The sequence below is a fragment of the Condylura cristata genome, unplaced genomic scaffold, assembly GCF_000260355.1.
Source record: "Condylura cristata isolate star-nosed mole 26May11 unplaced genomic scaffold, ConCri1.0 scaffold00022, whole genome shotgun sequence".
In the NCBI taxonomy this organism is placed as follows: Eukaryota; Metazoa; Chordata; class Mammalia; order Eulipotyphla; family Talpidae; genus Condylura; species Condylura cristata.
In genome coordinates this window covers 22,742,538-22,759,670 of record NW_004567123.1, presented here as the reverse complement: position 1 = coordinate 22,759,670, position 17,133 = coordinate 22,742,538, and the positions used below count along the sequence as shown (strand labels likewise).

Below are 17,133 nucleotides of genomic sequence, written 5' to 3'. Positions count from 1 at the left end.
AGGATTTATCAGAGACTGAGTGGGAAGAAGAACAGATAGAGCTACTCAGGTTTTGAAGACTTTTCCATCTGGTTTCATACCTCACAGAGAAGGTTTTCATAGCTCCGAGAATACGCCTGTCCAACTTCTCTGGTCTTGGGTCGCAGGTTCTAGAGAAATAAACTTGACAATATGTAGAATTTAGGTTAAGTGATTATAATAAGGCTTTACTACTAACGTCGGTGGCTATCACCTGCGGCCTTGATTGTGCTAGTGCAGGAGACGCGTGGGAGCGTGGGCACAGGCACGTGCGCCTGATTGTGGATTGTGGGCACTGGAGCATGGTTGTGAGCATCCGCTAAGTGGGCACACCTGAGCCTGGAGTACAGGTCTGTAAGGATGGCTCCAAGAGGATGAGTAACTGCCGAAGAGGGGAGGCCATGGAGAGCACTAGAGAGCCCAGAGAAAACGAACAAAGGTTCTCTGGGGCTGGGAACTTGTTTGCTCCCAGCCTCCTGGCTCCTCTGCACCCCTTCCCCCCCACCCCCTCATGACAAGAATGAATCAGTTAAAAGACCACAGGGTGAAATGTCCAGGAAGATAAGGAGAAAGGGAGATGGAAATGTTAGCAAAATCAGTGCCTCCTAGGAATCTATGTCAGCACTTCAAGAAGTTGGCTTTGTTACCTCCGCCAGAATTTGTTTTTTTTTTTTTTTTTTTTCTTAAAAAGGGAGGTGAGTCCTTTTCTAAAGTGTAGATGCTGGGGTTAGAGATGACTGTGTCATAAGCAAGTTTTTAATGTTTTTTTTCTTACCAAAATACCTATCAGGGCAAAGAGGGGAGGAGAGGCAGTTCTCCTGCCCACCTGTGACTATGTAGGTACTTCTCTTTTTCATTATAAACCTGTCATTTTAAAAGAGGGGAGGAGAGAACTGCCTGTGGTAGTAACAAGAAAACCCTCTCAAACCCCAGAATCAGGACACCACCATTTTGCCCAAGGCCAACCATGTTCTTCACTTTCTTATGTATTATGTTACCATCTGTGTCAGTATCATGTCTCTTTTCCTAGATTTGCTTTTTCAAGAGAATTGCTCTATTCCTTTTTTTTTTCTTCTCTAGAAGAACTGGGTTACAGGTCAGCGGTACAGGCGGTGAGAGGATTCACCAGAGACAGAGTGGGGTCAAAACAGGCGGATCTACTGAAATACACTGCTGAGGGGAGCAGCAGGCGAGATGGAGGTCTGCTGCATCACATGTGGGTCAACCCTGCGCCCAGGAACCAAACTCAGGCCATAGAGGTGATATTGGCCAACCTAGGCCACCAGGCATCTCCTATTTTTTGGTCTTTTAGTACTTCCATATCCACTTAAAGTTAGTAGTTTGATCTTTATATTTAAAACACAGCAAAAACTTAGCAAGAAGTCACTGTCCTAATTGGGCAGGAGAATTGAAAGAAATGCTGCTCTAGTGCCCTCTAGTTTCCTGCTCAAGAGGAAGTACCCAGAAATGTCCTGAGAATATTTGCAGATACAATTCCTCAAACCCTCATTTTTGTGTTTTGTGGCAAATAAGTGTTAGAAACCAGAAGACATTGTTCACAATAATTAAAAAAAGGGGGGGGGGACTTCTATAAACTAGTCCTTGTTGATTTCAGGAAAGATTCTAGAATGTTCTGGCAAAGACATGGCGTGCATTCCTCAAAAAGGGGAAAACACTAGGAGTTTCAATGCAGGAGACGTTAGGTCAAGAATTCTCTACTTCCATCAGATTTAACTCCCTTTTTTACTAATAAATATTTTGTAATGTTTCCTCTACTGCCCTGAATTTAAAGTTGAAAATGGGATGTCCCTGGTGCTGTCCCTGGGTTCCATCTCTGGCTAGGGAGCTACCCCACATATGACACAGGAGATCTCCCCTGTCTTGCCCATTGCTCCCCATAGCCATGTGTTTCAGCAGATCCCCCATTCTGTTCCCCACTTTTCTGGTGAATACTCTTATCCCCCCCACAGCTCTGGCCATATATACTCCAGTTCTTTGCAGATATAAATAAAATCTTCTTTTTTTTAAATTATTTTTTAAACCAACGTACTATGTTTGCATGTACATGTGTGTATAGGTACAGGTACATGCACATGTAGTCACCTCACATGCACCCATACATAAATGTACACAAATGCCTTACCAATAAGATAAAGTTGAAATTTTAAAGTGTGATAATAAAAAATTTGCTCTCATGTAACTATTGGGTATGACCACACTAGGAGTACAAAGATGTAATCAGAAGCTTCTACCACCAGAATCACATGGATTATAGGCTACTACAAATGTAGACTGCCAGTGGTTTTCAGAAATGATAAAGCCTCTTGGTAAAAATCCCAGCACAACAAAGTATCTTTCTATGATTTATATGAAGTTCCCTTTCAAGAAAGATCAGCAAACCATCTTAGAGCCATCTTGGTAGGTAGATGTAAACCTCTTTAAATGCTGAGATATATGTATTCAGAGGTCCCAAGACAAATCTTCACTCTGCATTTTACCTATTAAGATGTGTGGGGCCCTGTGCGCCTGGCCTGCCTCGGCAAGTGCACCTACTGAGCGTGACAGCACAAGGACCCTAGAGGGTGGCTGGCAGATTTTCATGGCCTTGCCTGTCAGCTGGAAAAGAATGGAGCAGCCGTCTGGCCTCAAGTAGGAATTGGATGTGCTGGGGAGGGCAGCGGGAGGGTTGTTTCTAGTGTCTCCTAGTTCTCTAGAGTACCAGAAGCTGCTGAACACGGTTCATCCTTTTCTTCCAGTTTTATTGAAATATATTTGACATACAATATTCAGATTTGACATAATGTGTATTTTGTGAAGTGATGACGCAGTAAATCTAGATAACATCCATCACCTCACAGTTAAAAATTTCTTGTGTGGTGAACTTTTCAAGCTCTCTAAGAAACTTTCAGATACACACTACAATAGTCACCATGTTATATATTATAGCCCAGCACTTTAATTCATCTTATGAGGGAAATTTGTACCCTTTAACCACCTTTATCTGTTTTCCAATCCTGGCCATGAATCACTAAAAAGGCTGTTTGTTTTTTTAAAAAAAAAGGAAAGAGAATGTTTGGGTTAGATGGATTTCTAAGGTGCTTTCCAATCCTAAGACTTTATTTTGACACTTGTAATTTTCATTTTAATAAGAAAGTGTAATTGCACCAAAAATGACAAGATGCCTTAAAACCACTGATGATTTCCAGTGACCCTTTTCATTCTAAGCCCTCTGGGTAAATAGTCCTGTTGTTTTTCTGAGCTCAGCTACTTTTGCCCTCCATTTCCTGTGGGAAGTAACTTGCAGAACTGACTGGCCCTTGGCTCCGAGAGCCAGCTTCTCAGTCTGTTGTAGACAGTTTCCTAGTATCACGAGCAGGGCATGAGCGTGAGTGCAGGCCAGGAGAGTCTGTATGTGTTCCAGTTTTTGTTTGATCCTGTTTGATCCTGCTCTCTCAGGAATCAGCTCTTAAATGTTTGGAATTGAAGTTTAACGTGTCTGACTAATATAAAATCTTATTTTTTATTTAAGGCTATATCTGATGCTGGGAAGCTATCCTTTCAGCCACAAAGATGGTAATAAATCTTTGCCTCCCACAGTTCAGACCGAGAATTTACTGCAACAAGGTAAAGAAAACAAGTATATGCGTATAAATAGACACCTTTGATGCTGTACCCACTTGCTGCTGAGTGGATATGTACTTTAGTCAGTTTTAGTGTGCTTTTTCCCTCCTTTTTTGACACCACCAGATGAGATTTAGCCATGGGTCAGGCTGCACCTCTAGCGTCACAGCACCATTTCGAGGTGACCTGTTCACTCGTTTTGTGGAGTGTCGTATTGATTGTGCTCTTCCCTCTGATAAGTTTCATTTCCTCTCAAAGTCATAGTGAAGATAGAAATACTCTTTTCCCCAGAACTTGCTAATTTCTAATGCTAGGAATAATGGATTATATCTATTACTTGGATTCCTTTTTCTTTATTTGCATTAAGCTACTTCCCCCCCCCTTTTTTTATATCAAATGAGGTAAGATTTGTTTTCTTTCTGAGTTTTAAATTTACTTCATTGTTTATTTTTATTTTTTATTATTTTATAATAGTTTATTTTTACATATTTTTGTGCCTTTTTCCATCTCAGTTGCAATCTCCTTGGGTTTCCCATCACCAGATCACCCATGTGCCATCACCACAGTCCAGTGCATTTCCCTCCCACTGCTGTTTTTGATTACCTCCCCTTTTATACAGCTCAAAAGCAGGGAGTAGGGAAATTCCAAGAGGTGTGTTGAACCTTCCCCCTAATTGTGGAGTGTTTGCTTACAGAGTGCTATTTCAGCTTCTCAGATTGTTAAGCTGACTCCTTTGCAGAGATTTTTTTGTTTTGTTTTGTTTTTAATTTTTAACAAATTTTAATAGAACGATTAAGCCAGGTTAATTGTAAAGGACTGCATTATGATATAGTTCATTTGTTAGGTAAATTACTTCAAAGTTACTTCATATATCCCCTAAATTTTTTTTTTTACTTTTTAAAAAATAATATAATAGTTTATTTTTACATTATCTTGTGACTTTTTCAATCTCAGTTTTAATCCCTGTGGGTGCACAGAGATGTTTTAAAATTTCCATTGGTTGTTGGATGACTGTATTAAAAAGATGTGGTACATATACACAGTGGAATATTACTCAGCAACCAAAAAAAAAGCACATACCTTTTGCAGCAACATGGATGGAGCTGGAAAAGATCATGCTTAGTGAGATAAGCCTAGTGAGATAAGCCAGAAAGAAAAGGAAAAATACCAGATGGTTTCACTCATAGCAGGAGTATAACAGACCAGGAAAGAAAATAACAATAATGATGAACAACTATATACCAGAGACATTTTGTGGGGGTGGAGTGGGGAATGGGATCGAAAACAGGGAGGGAAGTGCACTGGACTGTGGTGATGGCACATGGGTGATTTGTGATACAAAGCCCATGGGGATTGCAACTGACATGGAAAAATGCACAAAATAATGTAAAAATGAACTATTATTTATTTTAAAAATTTCCATTGGTTGTAACAAATATTAGCAATATTAAAAGGGGACAACTAGCAGTCCTATCCTGCTTGGGGATCCCTGTGCCCAAGCACATCAGTAGCCCTGTGTACATTGTTTTTACCAAGTTTAGTCATTCATAGTTTATTGGAAGTTTGTTTGTTATGCCTTCCTAGGGAAACTGGGCTATAGTTAATGGAGCTTCAATAGAAAATTCAGAACATCTCTGTTTTCCCCTAGAGCTACACGTTTTCATTCCCTGAAATATAAAACCAATAGTATACCTGCCTTTTCCACATGGATGTTATTTTGAAGGGATTTTTGCTTGGGTTGGGTAGAGTTTTTTTGTTTGTTTTAAGAGTTATTTATTTATGCATACAAAACTGGGGGGGGGGTACTGGCCAGAGGTGGGGTAGGGTGAGTGAGAGGATTCACCAGAGATAGAGTGGGTAGCAGAACAGGCAGATGTACTGAAATGCACTGCTGAGGGGAGCAGTAGGTAGGTTAGAAGTCTGTCATACCATATGGGTCCCCTTCCTGACCAGTGACCAAACTCATGCTACAGTGGCTGTGGACAGCTTTATAGTGCTGTGCTTTAATCAGTTGCACCACCAGGGAGAGCCCTGGTTTTTATTTTTATTGCTCTAATTTTTTAAGGATGGACAGTACTTGGGGATACAGGAGTATTCAGTGTAATCATGGAAATTTCAAATGAGAAGTGGGTTCATAAGAACTGGTTGTCTTCATTTGGATCTCATCAACTCAATTTTCTCATATTTGTCATTAAATTTAGATATCAGCTGATGGTTACGAAGTTGAAAATCTCATCTCAGAAGATCTCACAAAGAGAAGTCGTGGTTTTAGGACAGAGTACTTCATTAAGCCGCCTGTCTATGTGACAGTTTCCTTTCCTTTCAACGTGGAAATCTCTAAGATTAACATAGATCTTACAGCTGGGGTGGGCCAGAATGTCACTGGCCTGGAAATGTACACATCTGCCTCATCCAGCAGGGCATCCTGGAATATCTCTGAGTGTCCAGGCCCAGCTGAGCCGTCCATCCCAGACAAGGAGGCCTTCACCTTGGTAGGCAAAGTTTTGTTGAAAAATCAGAGCCAAGTGGTATTCAGCCACAGGGGCTTCAAGGCCAGGCCACCTTTTGGTCCATTGGAAGCCACCCTCCCCTCCCCTGCTGTTGTGACCCAAGAACTCTGGAATAAAGGGGCTCTTTCCCTTAGCTTCGTGGCCCATCTCAAGATATGTATCACCCACGTGACAGGCAGTGGTATCCCTTGCATCAGGCGGTTGGAAGTGTGGGGTCAGCCGGCCAAAACCTGCTCTCAGGAGGTGATAGACAGTGTCCTGCTCGTTGCCTCAGAGAGCCTCCCTCAGGACTTAGCTCTGCAGGCCCCAGCCTTGCCCATGGAGAGCGACTGTGATTCAGGGGGCCAGTCAGAGGACCAGCAGGACCCTTCCAGCTTACACAAGCTGACTGAGGTAATTCAGGATGTACCTGAGGAGTTCCTGGACCCTATCACCCTGGAGATCATGCCTTGCCCCATGCTGCTGCCTTCAGGCAAGGTCATCGACCAGAGCACACTAGAGAAGTGTAATCGCAGTGAAGCCACTTGGGGCCGAGTGCCCAGTGACCCTTTCACAGGGGTGGCCTTTACTCCACACTCTCAGCCCCTGCCTCACCCCTCCCTGAAGGCCCGGATTGACCACTTCCTGTTGCAGCACTCCATCCCTGGCTGCCATCTGCTTGGGAGAACACAGACTGCACTGGCAGTGACTCCTTCTGCCATTGTTCTGCCTTCTCGGAAAAGGAAGATGGAGCAGGCTGAGCATGCCCCAGAAAGTAGCCTCGGTATAAATGCTTCCTGTTTTTCTACAAGCCTTCTGGTCTCACCCACTACCTCAGAGCACACTGCTAAGAAAACAAAAACTGCCAGTGATCTGGGTCTGACACACATGGACTGCTCAGCAGGTAACCACCATCTCAGCGTACTGCTTGTCATTCCTGCCCCTCTCAGCTTTATGCTGTTGCCCTCTGCTTTATGCTTTGCGACTTTCAAATACCCCAGCACTCGCTGGCTTGAAGCAGCAAATTGTCTCACAAGTTTCGGTAGCCAGGGCTCGCTGTAGGTCTTGGCTGGGTCATCTGCTTCAGGGGCTTCCAGGACCTCGGTCAGTGCTGGCTGCAGAAATCCCCAGCCTTGCAGGGGAAGGACTCACACCCGCACTCACATGTGTGACTGTAGGATTCAGCTCTGGCCACTTGGGCCTCTTGAGGGCTGCTAGTAGTGGTACACGTCAGAGTGCAAACAAAGTGAAGTCACAATACTCTCCCACACTGTTAGTTCCTGTCTTATGTTGTGTTACTGTCCAAGATTGCAGGTTGAATTTTGTGTAGTTCCTTCTTGGTGTTAATGGAGATGACATGTTTTTACATCCTTAGATCTATTAATGTGAAAAAGTACATTAATAGCCTTCTTGATGTTGAGTCATTTGTCGGGGACCAGCCCCGATTTCAGGCTCTCAAGCGATTTTAGGCTGTCGAGCAGCTGACACAGGCAGGGTCTCAAGGTGGGAACTACGTCAGCAAGGCGATATTCAAAAAATTGGAGAGTAAAGGGGAGCGGGAGTGAGGAAGACATGGAAGTCGGAGTTGGATGCAAATCTTCCTGCTCTGCCTTCAGCAGAGGTTTATTTTATACATTTCAAGCAGGCTGGGGGATGACATTAGCATACGAAAGGGACTGAGATCACAATCATCTTTTTTCTAAGAATAGTCTGGGGTCGTTTTGACCTTTACTTGAGATTATAACACTCAAATCAATCAAGGTAAAAAACAGGTACATAGGTGCACAAAGTTTAAGACTAATATTACTATAGTGATTACTATAGTGAAGATTAATTAAAATAAAATCCCTTAAACCTTATCTACTGCTTGATGGTTTTGTTTTTTTTTTTTCCTACCTGAGACATCCTGGGAGGCCGGAAGAGGAAATTTCTTGCAAATCAAATTTCAGAAAAGTTCTTTAAGAAACTTGCTAAAAGGTTTTAAGTGAGTTGCCTTGAAGTCTAGACAGCAGAAAGCATAATTTGCTCTGAATAGGGGACATAGGTGAATTTCTTTATCAAAAGACTAGATAGTAGAATTCTGAGACTAGCCAGAAGACTTCTGTGGATTTCTTTGAGGTGCAGAAGGTAAAAGACCTGACTAGTTCTAAAACAGGCAACCTGGATGAATTTCCACATCTAAAGGCCAGACAGTAGGAAGTTTGAGTAATTCTTTAGAACTGAATAGAAGGCTAGGTGAGATAGTAGAATGATAAGATTTGGGTTTTCCTCCATCCGGCAGTGAGAGACTTTGCAGAAACAGCCCTTTTGCTTTTATTGATCAGCCAGTTGTCAAGTCACTTTTGACTTCCGAGGAATTTCTCACTCTGGTGTAGTGCTTGCTTGTCAGGGCAGGCAGGCCTTAGGCGGCTGAGACAATCCAATTGTAAGCTGAAAGTTGCTCAGAATATTTTGATATTATGATTATACAAAAAAGGGAGGTCATAACATAAGTTAGCAGTGGAAAGTCTGATTTTTCAGAGCAATTCCCCTCCATCCGTACCGTGTCTGACGACAGAGGTTGCGTAGCTTGTGTCAGCCATTACCTTACTAGAATAAAACCATTCAGTCATGCGTCTTTTAACTCTTGGTTCTGCTTGCTGGTATTTATTTAGGGGTTTTGCATTCATTGATGAAATCGGGCTGTAGTGCATTTTTGGTCAGGCTTTTATGAGTGGCTTATTTGTTTCATAAGAAGAATTAGGAAGTTCTAAACTCTGAACAACTTAATAGCAGTAGGATCTACTCTCTACATGTTGGGTAGAGTTTCTCCTTTGGGTGCTCTTGTGTTTTTGGAACTGGCACTTTGACAGCTTTTTCCTTATGAAAATTAGTGTCTTTAGATTTATCACACTGTTAACTTCATTTCTTACTCTAAAAAGTCTATGTAAATATAATATCCTTAAAGATTACATCTGTGAATTCTCTGATTTTGAACATAAACTTGTTAATATGACATCCAGAAATTCCTGGAAGCATCTGAGCTGCAGTTAGTTGGACAAGGCGAAGGCCCTTAGACCTGGTGTCTGGAGGTGTGGTAGTGTTGACATGCCCACAGTCCCCAAGCTGACGTCCTAGTCTCCAAGCTATGGATTAAATGTTCTGCTCCTGCCTTTGAGACACACCTGCCACATCAGGGCTCTGGGTCCTTTCTTGGGTGACTCCCTTCCATTTCCTTGACTCTCACCCATAACTTGGCTCTCAGTGTACCACACACAGAAGGCCCCTAGAGCTTTGATCTTGGAGATGAGTATTATTATTATTTACTAGATAACAACGGCTGTGCTTTGCCTTACAGGAGAGAAAAGCTACAAATCCCTAGAGTCAGGCCAGTGGCCCTGTGGTGGGGGCCCCAGAAAGGAGGATATGGGGCGAAAGCAGACCAAGGTAGCTGCTGGGGGGCATGGAGCATGGTGCATGGGTGCAAGGCTGGGCATTTGCTTGCCGATCTTGTCCTTGGACAGCAAGCAGGAAGGTGTTAAGAAAGGGTGCAGGTCTGCAGATGAGCCATGAGGTAGCCTGTACCCAGAAAAAGAAACCCGCCATGGAGCCCAGGAACTGCCAGGTGCCGGGGGCTTTTGCCCTTGGTATTAATACACATGGAGAAATTGCTTCACATTCGTGTCTATTTGAGCTTGAAAGTGCTTTTTGTGATCCTTAGAGGACTTGTAGTTTGGTCTTTTTTGCCAAATTTCTGAATCTTGTGTTTTGTACATCTCTTGACAGGCCCAGTGTCCCATGAGCAGAAGCTGTCACAAAGCTTAGAAATTGCCTTGACGTCGACCCTCGGTTCCATGCCCTCCTTCACAGCTCGGCTAACCAGGGGGCAGCTCCAGCACCCCAGCACAAAAGGAAGCAGCACTTCCTGGAGGCCAGGCACCGGCTTGGGTAACATGGGCCCTCCATCTCCTTGGGTGCAGCGCCCCGCCACTGACTCTGGCCTTCCATCCAGCCTCCTGGCATCAGGACCCATTCGGGGGAGGACCTGGCTTCCTTCCTTCTCCAGAGGAACAGATGGGCTGTCTGTCAGATTTAACTCTATCAAAAGGCTTTCTTTGTTAACTCAAGAGTAATTTTTTGTTTTGTTTTTCTGATCTAAGGTTCCCATCTGACACCTCAGCCACTTAAGCACAGGTGGGGGCTTTGGAGTTGTGTGGCATCCTCACCCCTCCCTGTCAACATGTTTATCACTGCCTTAGAAAAGAACAGCAGTAGCCTACTGGCCCCTTTTCATTTTTGTGGTTTGTCCTCAAGGAGCCCATCCTTGCCCCCTCCAGTGGGATGTGATTAGAAGAAAGCAGCCTCCTTCGGCCAGGACCAAGAGAGGGGAGAGCAGGGGTACAGCTTGGTAGGGGAGTGATGGCAGGACTGTGGTCCTCATTCAGGAGGCCCTTTGGGCAGCGTGGAAGGCGAGCGCCAGCGCAAGGGGCCAGTGTGGCACGGGAAGGGGATTATGGTCACGGGAAGGAGAGTTGCACGTTGCAGGACTGGAGATGATGGGGTCGTGTGCAGCAGGCAAGTCTCTGCAGATGGACCGAGCCCTGCTCCTCTGCTCACCTCCCTCCCCACCCTTGGCCATTTTCTGCTTTTACCTTTGTTTATCACTTCATGCCTTTCTCACAGTTTATACAGGTTCTTGTGCTGAATTTGTGCCTGGTTCAGGCCTTGATAGCCTATTCTGGTGGGGAAGTAGATCTTGCTGGGAGGCTGGGTGGAGGGACTGCTACTGCCCTGTTGTGCTCAGAAGCCATAGGAGCCCTAAGGTTTGGTCAACAGGAGGAAGCTCCCTGTCGTCCTCTCCTCCTATATCAGCCAGAGGAGGCCTGAGAAGGGAGGGAAAGAATAAGGGGGTTTCTGTCCCACTCTCAGCAGGAGCCGCATTCCCTAACCCTGGCCTGTTTTCTTCCCTGATTACCAGAGCAGCCTGGGAGCAGTCTGGGCCCCGAGTGTGCCTCCTGCAAAAGACTGTTTTCTCCCTACTTCAAAAAGGAGCCCGTGTACCAGCTTCCCTGTGGCCATCTTCTGTGCCGACCCTGCCTGGCGGAGAAGCAGCGTGCCCTGCCCATGACGTGTTCAGCCTGCCAGCGGTCAGTTGCCAGCCAGGATGTGCTGCGTGTCCACTTTTGAATGATGGGTATTACCTGAGAAGACCTATTGCTGGGAGTTGAGGGAGAGCAGGAGCAGGGAGATCACAGCTCCCCCTGAAGTCTGCCAGGCACAGAGAAGCCTCAAGCAGGTCCCTGAGCTGCCTCTTCTTCCCCAGGGGACTTTTCCTTTGTATCCTCCTACAGTGTAGCGCACAGGCCGGGAGTAGTGGGCCGGGGGCCACTCCACTTCTGCTCAAGTGGCAACAGGATAACAAAGCCATAGTTTGGCCTGGGAGGGATGGACATGACCCTTCCCTCCTCTGCCAGAGTTCAGGGCCTGCTAAAGCCAGCCCCACCTTGGGCAGGAAGAGGTCCCCAACTGAGGGGCCCCCAAGTTGTCTTCAACACACCCCTATCCTGCAGGGTGGTTCTGAGTGGAGCACAACAGACCAGTTCAGGCGCTCCAAGAGAGCCATCCAAAAGTAGACTGGTGAGTCTGTAGAGTGAGTGACCAGCTCCCCGGCTGGCAGCCTGCTCCGAGCCTTAATAAAGCACTGGTTGATGTCAGCTGTGCGCGGCCTCTGGTGGCGTGCCCATGCCCCACCTGCACCCACACGACACGGGCCAGTCACAGGGCAGCTCGAGCAGTTGCTGCCACCCTGGCAGATTGTAATTTGGGCCATCACCCAAAGGGGACAAGAAGTCACATTATCAGGTATGCCGCCTCAGTGGGACAGCTGCCCCACAGGCCTCACGCCGGCCGCTCTGGCCTCTCTGGGCGGCACCTCCTCTGCACAGGCTCATTTCAGGAAGCCACTTGGGGTAACTTTATTGTTTTCCCCTTCGGCATTTAGCTTTATGGAGACCCAGAGGGAAAGTGTATTCCTATAATCCTGTCTGCTCTGCTTGGACTGTGGTCCCTGGAAGAATTCAGGGGGAAAGCACACTGCTCCTTGTATTCCTTCTGAGCACCCTCGGGAAGGAGCAGCTGTGACCCTGTGAATTTGGTCCTCTGCACCTGTGGATGGGCCATGGGCCTCAGGCCACCCAAGACGCCAAGCTTTCTGCTGTCCCCCCCCTACCTGCAGCCCTCCCCTCTGCCTGGGCTTCATTCTCCCATGCTTTACATTTGGGCAGCGGGAACTAGAGTCCTTTCACTGAGAGGAGTGGGCAACTTCCTACAAATTCAGATTCTTGCCCATCCAGAAATTTAGATCTGGGGTGGGGATTAAGGAGTCTGAGTTTTGAGGCGTTCCCAGGGCATTTGTGTGTCTCCAGAGGTGTCTTCAGTGAGGTGATTGTGTGCTTCCCCCAACTTCCTGCTGGGGCTTTCCTCCACATAGCCTCACAGGAGAATCAGGGCTTGCTCCCAAGGCTCCCGTGCCTTTGGCTTTATGTGTCTGGGCCATTCCAGGCTCTTACCCAACCCTCTCTGTTTGCTCTTAGCAAAGTGCTCTGTGGCTAAGCACTGCTGCCGTTGGGGTGGGGGGGAGGTTCCTGCCCTTAGCCTCTGGCCTCAATGGTAGCCCTCTTTCCACTGGCAGGAGGTTGCCATCTCTGGAAGGTACCTCCTGCACTACCTGGGGCCCCAGAAACCTGCTGGTGTAGGCAGCCCGCCTCCCCAGGGCCTGGGGTGCCACTGGCTTAGACACAGCAGGGGAGCCTGTGTTGGGGGGAGCCACATTCACATCTTTGAAGCTCCCATCCAAGCCTATTTTAAAGATACCTCAGGGAAGTGTTCTTTGGAGCATCCTTACCAGACACTGAGCAGTGCTGGGCTGTTTCTCTTCCCACGAAAATGGGAATAACATTTCTCTTGCTACCAGCTAGGCCAAGAAGACAATTTATTTCTTGCCAGAGCCCAGGGGCTGGCATAAAGCAGCTAAGTGAATGTGCTGAGCTGACTCCGCTGACTGAGGAGTCTCAGGACCACAGAGTCCTGAGGTGACCCTGCTGCCCCCATCCTGGCTTCGCATCTCCTTATCATTTACTGGACACATGCCTTTTTGAGGCCCTCAGAGAGCAGAGACTGGACCACAGCATTTGAGACTTTGAGGCAAGGCCCCGGGGGTATCTCCAAAATCGTGCTGACCTTGCTCCACGTCCTGGCTGGCCCTCCCTGTGGAGCCAACAACCCCCCCACCCCCAGCCTGGGCCTCTGTTCACAAGTTGCAGGCTGAGTCGTGTTCTTCCTGGTTGCTCTGGCCTCTAGCCCTGGGGTGGGTGGAAGGGAGGCTCACAAGAAGTCTCGAAGGTAGAAGTAGAAGAACCAAATCGCCAGGATGAAGATGAGAATGTGTTCGGTGCTCACAGCCTGGTTTAGCTCCTGGAAACGCCGAGGGACCCTGTAGTATCTGGGTCTTGGGGCCTGGTAGACCACCCTATCCCCACACCTGCCCTTCCTCCTCCTGTGGGCTTCCAGCTTGAGGCGCCCCAGCAGCTGGGTGCTTTTCCATTCCCCAGGAGGCGGACCTGCTGTGGCCTGGCGGCTGTCAGTAGGTCTGCAAAGGGCCCTGCTCCTGCAGAAAGACACCTGCCAGCTTCCAGGCTGCCGCTCCCCAGCCCCTGGCCAAGGCATTGTGACACCCAGCTTAGTCATTGTGAGGGCCAGGGCGGGGTGGGGCTGGCCGCCAGGGTTGCACCCCTCTGCCCTGTTTCCTGTGAGCCCTTTCCCGGCCTGTACCACCTGACTGGCTGTAAGCCTCCTGGCACAGGCATAGGCAGAATCTCCTGATTCTAGGCTGGAAGAGGAGTAGACGGGGCCGGAAATGCACTGTCCACTGTAACAGCCACTAACCGCATGTGGCTATTTAAATTAAAAGTAAATAGAAATTCAGTTGCTCCATCACAAGTCACATTTTGGGTGCTTAATAATTGCACGTGCTGGTGGCCATCCAGTTGGACCGCACCAACACGGGACATGCCCTCCACCCTTGCAGAAACTTCTGTTGGACAGTGCTAGGACAAAACAAGAACTTACTGAGATGCCGGCCCTTGATGTTCTTCTCACCTTGGAAGCCTGTCACCTGGGAGTAGGCGTCCAGGTGGGGGTGGGGGCTGGGAGCTGACTACAGTGAAGAGCAGGATAATGGGGCAGAGAATTCAGTAGGGTTTGCTGAAACATGGCCATGCTTCCCACTCCAGACCCCTCCATAGCAGGGCGGAGCCCTGAATCCCAGGTCCACTATTACAACGCACAACCTGCCTCACAGAGAGGAGCCGTGACCCAGAAACCACCAGTGGTGTGGGATGGGGGGAACAAAAGGCAGCTCTGTGGCCATTGGTAAGTTTCTCCCATCAAGGTTTGTGCTGATGATGGGGTAGTGCGGCCTATAACTGTACCCTCAGGCAAGGACCACTAACACACTCTTGCCGCTGCCTCCCAGTGCTTCCTGCTAGGAAAAGCGAGATGAGTGTACACTATGGTTCTGCTCTCTGCCGTTTCCCTTAATGTTTCACAGCCACTTATTTTCTTTTAATTAGACACTATTCTTACAAGGCTCATTTGGAGGAAGAAGCCAGAATAACCAGGAAAAGCCTGATTTTACTAGTTGGGATTGAGGGTGGGAAGAACTAACCTATAAATACACAGATCAATGACACAGAACTAAAAATCCAGAAATGGGCCCAACTGCCTAAGGAAAATTCTGCGTATTACCATAAAGGTGGTGGCACTGTGAACGGTGAGATGGAGCTTTCAGCTAGTGGTCCTGGCATCACTGGAAGGTGAATGGCAAACGAGGGAATTCCTATAAACCTGGGAATGAGGAAATATACAAAAGCCAGATACAGACAAGGAAAAGGTTGGTTAAGATTGACTACATAAAATTCTACAACAGAAAACCTCTTAGGTGATCAAGACCAATCACCATCAGCAAAGTAAAAACAAATTACAAGATGGGAAAATATATATGTGACTTGTATTACAAAGGTTAACATCCCTAAGGTGTAGCTTCTAAACATGAAATTTAAACATGTCAAAAAGATGCCTAACTTTGCCCATAATGTGATGACAAAGATGGCTTGAATTGCCTTTCTCTCTTGCCTGTCACCTCAGCCCTGATGGGCAAGTGTGCCTCAGTCTGTTGGTCAATTTGTGGGTGACTGGCTCTGTCATACTCTGCTGATGAGAATGTGTGGCCTCTGATGGGAAGGTGATGTCCAGTAAGTTAAATAGGCATGGATGCCTCCCAGGTAGCCATTCTATTTTAAGGGTTCTAGCCCCCCAAACTGAAAACTTGTGGCCCCACCAGCAAGCAGCCTGAGCAGCAAAGGCTGGTCCTTGGGGCCCCAGGAGCCATATCCCTCCAGCAGCACCCAGCAGATGAGCCCATATTGCACGTCCATGGTTTTGTATGTTTATATAATCAAGGTTATAGAGACTTTGAAGGCCGCATTTGCATTCAGAAGTTTACGTTTTGAACACTTGGGGTGGTGTTAAGTGCTGTTGCATGTATTATTTAATCCTTACAACTCTTGCGAGGAGGAGGAAGCTGAGACTCAGATCCACAAAGAGCTCATTTTAGTGACTCCAGAGTCGCCAACTCTGGATGCTCCGTAGGTAGCAGAGTGTGGGAAGGGCAGACTCAGATTCCCTCTATCCAGGATACTGTCACCACGGGATCTAGAATCCCACCACTGAGCTGGAGCACTAGATAAGGTTCAAGGGTACCAGTGACCTTGATCTTGGGGGGACCACCACTGGAGGGTGAGTGGTCATGCTGCTAGCCTCTGTGGCTATCAGTTGAGTGCAGAAGGTACCTGGGAGCATGAGCGCAGGGCACACGTGCCTGATGGTGGGCATCTGGGTGGAGCATGGTGTGGGCGTGCCTAATGGGCACACCTGAGCCTGGAGGCTGATGCTGTAAGGGTGGCGTCACTCAGACAGCTGCGGCAAGGGCTGGAGGGGGCTACAGGAGGGCGACCCACTGCTGGCCAGGGACCACCAGAAGGACGAAGAAGTAGAGATTTGAGGGGGGTAAGGAGGGGCCGGGGGTCCAGTTACTGTCTCCCTGCCAGCTTGTTTCCCCTATGGATTATGAAAGCCACCTGTGGGGAAGATCCCACCGGCTCTGGTGTTCTCTTTCACACTGCCTGAACTGACAGGTAAACCAGGTGAGCCTACCTGGCTTGGGAAGATTGCAAAACCACCATGGGTTTGTCAACTTGGGCCCAAACCCACGCAAGCCAGAACCAGAGGCACAAAAAGGTGATTATGGATTAGCAATCCATGATCAAAACCACAGCATTTTGGAAAATTCAGTAATACCACACCTTTAGGCTCCCAAGTAAAAGGTGTTCCCCCAATAAAGTCTCACCAGAGTGAACTTCATGTAAATGAAGTAACTGCAGTTTCTGAAAGATGAGAGTGGGGATGGAGCAAGGGCCCAGGCAGGGACAGCACCAGGGCCAAGTGGCTCGGGAACCATCTTGGGCAGACTGGCCAAGGGTCCTACCCAGATGGGTGGCCGCACTGCAGATGGTGAACCCAGTTGTGTGATATATGTGGTGGGAGGACATCTGGCTTGAAAGAGAGGGTGACAGGGAAAGAGAAGCAAGCACATGACCCCTGCAGGATCCTGATGGGGCGGGAAGGTATGAGGGATGGACTGACAGTAGCAGTCCAGGAAGGTGTCAAGAGGCAGGGGTGGGAGATGGGGAGGGGTGCTGCTGACACCCTCTAAAGATGTAAAAGGAGCTGACTTTGAGAAGGGGCTGCAGGCTGGCTGGCCTCCCCCCTCATGGTTCCTGACACCCTCCCCTTGGGTCCAGGGCGCAGACATCCAGTGTGACTCAGCTGATGAAATGCAAACCCATGGCTCGCTCATTAGGAAGTCTGTAATTAGCCTGTCTCAGAACCAGCATCCTCCAGAGAGAGC

At 47.6% G+C, this 17,133-nt stretch overlaps 1 protein-coding gene across 6 annotated transcripts in view; it reads left to right on the top strand.

Moving 5' to 3' along the window:
- UBOX5 (U-box domain containing 5) overlaps positions 1–16,553 on the top strand; it is a 36,893-nt gene extending 20,340 nt beyond the window's left edge. For 4 of the 6 annotated variants that reach the window (XM_012728337.1, XM_012728334.1, XM_012728339.1 and 1 more), the window contains 4 exons: positions 3,548–3,642; positions 5,841–7,032; positions 9,894–10,055; positions 11,091–16,553. In XM_012728337.1, coding sequence (XP_012583791.1) covers positions 3,589–3,642; positions 5,841–7,032; positions 9,894–10,055; positions 11,091–11,335 — 1,653 coding nt within the window. In that variant the 5' untranslated portion in view covers positions 3,548–3,588 and the 3' untranslated portion in view covers positions 11,336–16,553. Of the gene's footprint in view, positions 1–1,207; positions 1,278–3,547; positions 3,643–5,840; positions 7,033–9,893; positions 10,056–11,085 lie in introns of those variants that run through there. The other 2 variants (XM_012728338.1, XM_004687354.2) reach the window with 2 other exon arrangements.
- Positions 16,554–17,133: the final 580 nt, after the last annotated feature.